Below are 4,617 nucleotides of genomic sequence, written 5' to 3'. Positions count from 1 at the left end.
CTTCCCTGTTCCACCATCTCTCTCTCTCCTTCTCTTCCTCCATCACTCTCTCCACCCTCCCTCCCTCCTTCCCTCCCCCAGGTGTTGAAGACTCGTCTGACTCTGAGGAAGACGGGCCAGTACTCAGGCATGGCAGACTGTGCCAGGCAGATCCTGAGGAAGGAGGGAGTCAAAGCCTTCTACAGGGGCTATGTGCCCAACACACTGGGCATCATCCCCTACGCTGGCATAGACCTGGCCGTCTACGAGGTGTGCGCGTGTGTGTGTGTGTGTGTGTGTGTGTGTGTGTGTGTGTGTGTGTGTGTGTGTGTGTGTGTGTGCGTGTGCATGTGTGTGTCCGTGCCAGCTGTCTCTGCCTGCTGTTTTTGTCGTTTTCTGGGCAAGCCGTAAGCCTCATTCATCAGTTCCCTCAGACTTGCCCTCAGGGAATGTCAGGAAGTGTGTGTGTTGTGTAAATGCATCTTGTCGCCCAGCTTTCTCATAAAAGTCTGCATGCATGAACTTTGGTGTTAAGTTTTATAGCCAGTCAATGAACAGCCACTGTTACTAGCAACTGTCCCAGTTGTGGGACATGACACATTAATTGTCTGTCCCTAGATCAAGTCCCTATGCATTCAGTAAAGTATTTTTTTTTTTATCTCTGTCCACCCCCCTCCCCCCCCGCCTCTCTCTCCTCCCCTCCCCCCTCTCTCTCAGACTTTGAAGAACGCCTGGCTCCAGAGGTACTGTATAGGCTCAGCAGATCCGGGCATCCTGGTTCTGCTGGGCTGTGGCACCGTGTCCAGCACCTGTGGCCAGCTGGCCTCCTATCCTCTGGCCCTGATCAGGACCCGCATGCAGGCCCAGGGTGAGACAGCACAGAGGGGGGAGGGAGATGGTGAGGGTGAGGGTGAGGGGGCAGGGTGAGAGAGAGGGTGGAAGGGCAGATATGAAGGCCATGGCTGAGACGGGGGGAGGGGGAAGAGAGAGGGAGGGAGAGGGGGATGGTGAGGGTGGAAGGGCAGATATGAAGGCCATGGGTGAGATGGGGGAGGGGAAAGCAAGAGCCAGGGAAAGAAGGAGGCAGAGGTGGGGAGACAGATACTGTAAAAGGGTCCAGGGTGTGAGAGAGGGTGGGGGGGGGGGGGGGCAGATATTAAGGCTAGGGGTGAGACCGAGGGGAGAGAGAGGGAAGGGAGAGATATGAAGTTAGAGGGAAGGGAGGGAGAATGAGAGAGAGAGAGGGGAGAGAGTGTGGAGAGGGAACTGCTGAATAACTATGTAATAGTTGTTGATAGTTATTTGTGAGTTATTCATACAGCTGAATTGAATGTCTGACTTTTGTTTCTTTCTCTCTCCCTTCTGCTCCCATCAGCCACCACTGAGGGCGGACCGAAGCTCTCCATGGTTGGTCAGTTCAAGCACATCATGTCACATGAGGGGGTACCTGGTCTCTATCGGGGCATCGCCCCAAACTTCCTGAAAGTCATTCCTGCTGTCAGCATCTCTTACGTGGTCTACGAACACATGAAGAAAGCCCTGGGAGTTGGCTCCAAGACATAAAAGGAGGGAGACAGGGGGGAGATGGAAAAGGGAGAGAGAGAAGGTGAGAGAGAGAGGGGGGCAGATTGTAGTGAGACCAGGGAGAGGGGAAAAGAGTGAGAGTGTAAAGGGAGAGAAAGAGGAGAAAATGGATGAAAGAGGAGGATGCCTATTGAGAAAGAGAGAGAGAGAAGAGGAATGCTCTTTAGGCTTTAGAGGAGAGGAGAGGGGGAGTCGTGAAAGAGGAGTGGGGTGGGTGAAGATCCAGTATAAATGATGGAGAGAGCGAGAAACAGAGAGTGGAGAGATGACATACTGCAGGGTAGCAGTTGACCCCAAACTCCCATATTGTTGTACAATACAGTAATTACCCCAGTTTACACTTAGACAGACAGTTTCATTAAAAGTGCACTAATCCCTCAGCCAATCACATCGTTGTAAATGAAAGAGGAAGTTTTGGTGTTATATGGTCTGTGAAGACGAAAAACTGTGTCAGAGGCAGTTTAAAGGACAGAGGGAGAGAGAGAGAGAAAGGGCCATTTTCCCTGTCTGCTTGTATGTAGCTCCTCATATCCCCCATTTCCCCATCACCGCTGCTCAGAGTCACATTTTTGTACTCAGTGTGCTCTGCTCAGCCCTCAACCAAACATCATGGTGGATACTGATGACTCTGTACCTTAGATCGAGATCCTGGCTTTATTAATTTCAATTGTCTATACAACCAAACAGAGAACCTGTCCATTGATGATGATGTCATCACACTGAAAGAATAACTACACAATTCAATACCATTGAATGGTTTTAAAAGCTTAGCCAATGAAAAGCGGCGGTCACAGACATGAAATAAGATGTCTTACCTCTGTGGCTGCCTTGGGAATTGATCACGTTGGCAAGAAGTGAATAATGCAGTGAGCTTCCTAATTAGCTTGATAAGTTTATTTACGTATTCACTCCACAGCAGAATGTGTGGGGATGTTCCACAGTGTGCTGCTGCTAAAACACCATGAAGCCAAAACACCCCTGATTTGTTGTTTGAATATATTTTCAAAAAAAGTGTGATGTAGAAAGAGATTACAAATTACGTGCAGTATGTTTGTCTTGTATATAAAGAAATGGTGAAATATGTTATTCTCAAAAGCACACATTTTAACGGGGAGTTAAAACAACATATTTTACACATTTAAATGTATATTGCTATGTATTTTTTCTAAAGGTGTGATTCTGAAGAGGTTTTTGAAGATAACTTATACAGGGTCTTAATGCCGGCCTCCTCCTCTGAGCCAGTTTGTGGGTGCATTTGCACTTTCAACTAAAGTGAATGTATTTCTCCCAAAGTGGCAGTTACTGTACACATGAACAGATAGCTTCAAGGGCTGATAACACATTTGTAGATGAGGGTCTTGCAATATGGATTCTCTGCCAAATTGCAAATCACCTCTTCAGCCTGGGTAGTGGGGAATTCAAATGTATTGGGAGACATGACATGACAGTGGTCTTTACACCATGTGATTTAGCCGTTACCACTGAAGAAATAGTGCTTCTCTCTGTGAATACGTAGAGGAACAACCGCTAGCTTTAAGATGATGCTGAGTCAGTGGCCTGGGATAAGCTTATGTGGAGGGAAATAAAGTTGCTCTCTATTTATAATCCCCAAGTATGTTTGTGTCATAATAACGAATAAGCTTGTAGTGGAAGCAAACTTTCATAACTTGCTATATCTGGTCTTATTGGTAATCATTTTACAGGAAAGCATGCTTAGTTCTTGGTAATGGATGCTGCTTCTTTGTTAGGACACACTACAAGGTAGTTTGAGAATGGGACTGTCCTCAATTCGAGGCGTGTCCAACCTAGTTTGTTTTTGCGGATCTTCGTGAGAGAGTATGTTTGTCATCCTTGCCACCATTGTGTCGTGTATTTATTTATTTATTAGGTTTTTGCACTTCAGCAAAGCATGTTTACTAACTCCTTCTCTCTGTCCACAAGTGTGAGTGGACGCAACATCATGCAGTTTACTGTATGGAGAAATGGCATTTACTGTAGTATGGATGATGTTGGTTTGTCTAGGACCTAGATGGTAGAATTTGCCTTGCAGGCTAGCGGGTGAAACTTCATAGAAAGAAAGAAAGCTGCATACTCTTGCTCTGATGCTATTATTTTAGTAAACTAACAACTTCTCAGAAGTTGCCTTTAAGCACAGATCTAGGGTCAGTCAGACCCTATGTGACTTTATATCAGTTGGAAGTGGATACTTCTTCCTACTCCGCATCTACTGGGATTTTAATGCAAGCACCAGCACTTGTAAGGGCCTTTCTGTGGCATCCCCAATACAAACATTCGTGAAATCAATTATTGCTGCAATACAAATGCAATTCATTGTCATTATTAAATTGCCCTTACCAGCAAAACAAATGTCATGTTTAATTTAGGTCTAGCTTTATAAAATGGTTGAGCGTTGTCTTTATGAAGACTAATGTAATATTTGTATTCTCATTGTGCCCTCATTTGTATTAAGGCTTTATAGATTTGAATAACAATCTATCTCATGGTGAATGCATGTGTTTATTTTGAGGTTTGTGTTAAAACAGTAATTAATTCATTAATGGACTGCCTAAGTGCAGTTGGATTCTGTGCAGTGAAGAACAGGAAATAAACGTCACTCAGAGGACTCAGCTCTTACCCAGGAGTAAGTTAATGTCATGCATTATGTATTATTTGAAGGTAGATTACTTCCACTTTGGTAATTCCACTGAGACGTTCTATCATGAATATTCAAAGCCATCTGTTTTTCTAACTTGTGATGGATTAAACAAAACCTTTTCTAAACTTTAAAATCTTTTCTGGCGCTATATGGCCAAACATTTGATCACTATTTGAGCTCTTTTTGAATTTGAATCAGGAGGTCATTTTGAATGATTGTTGATTAAGGGTAAACAAGGGGAAAATAGGAGGAAGTTATTTTTTTAAATGATTTATGAGAGAATCTAAGGAAATGAAAATGATGGAGAAGTGAGAAGTAAGAGAATTAATCACAGACGAATGAGTGATGTATGAATTTGAGTCATGTTGAGAAATACCATAGGAACTTAACAGGTGTGT

At 44.3% G+C, this 4,617-nt stretch overlaps 1 protein-coding gene across 1 annotated transcript in view; it reads left to right on the top strand.

Moving 5' to 3' along the window:
- Positions 1 to 1,542, top strand: part of slc25a23b (solute carrier family 25 member 23b) — a gene marked incomplete at both ends in the record, with an annotated part of 8,440 nt that extends 6,898 nt beyond the window's left edge. Inside the window, 3 exons of the mRNA XM_083677888.1 lie at positions 82 to 249; positions 697 to 847; positions 1,355 to 1,542. Coding sequence (XP_083534014.1) covers positions 82 to 249; positions 697 to 847; positions 1,355 to 1,542 — 507 coding nt within the window. The remainder of the gene's footprint in view (positions 1 to 81; positions 250 to 696; positions 848 to 1,354) is intronic.
- Positions 1,543 to 4,617: the final 3,075 nt, after the last annotated feature.

The sequence above is a fragment of the Argentina silus genome (assembly GCF_951799395.1).
Source record: "Argentina silus genome assembly, chromosome: 9".
NCBI lineage: Eukaryota > Metazoa > Chordata > Actinopteri > Argentiniformes > Argentinidae > Argentina > Argentina silus.
Note: the sequence above shows the minus strand (reverse complement) of the source record. Positions and strands in the feature narration are given on the sequence as shown.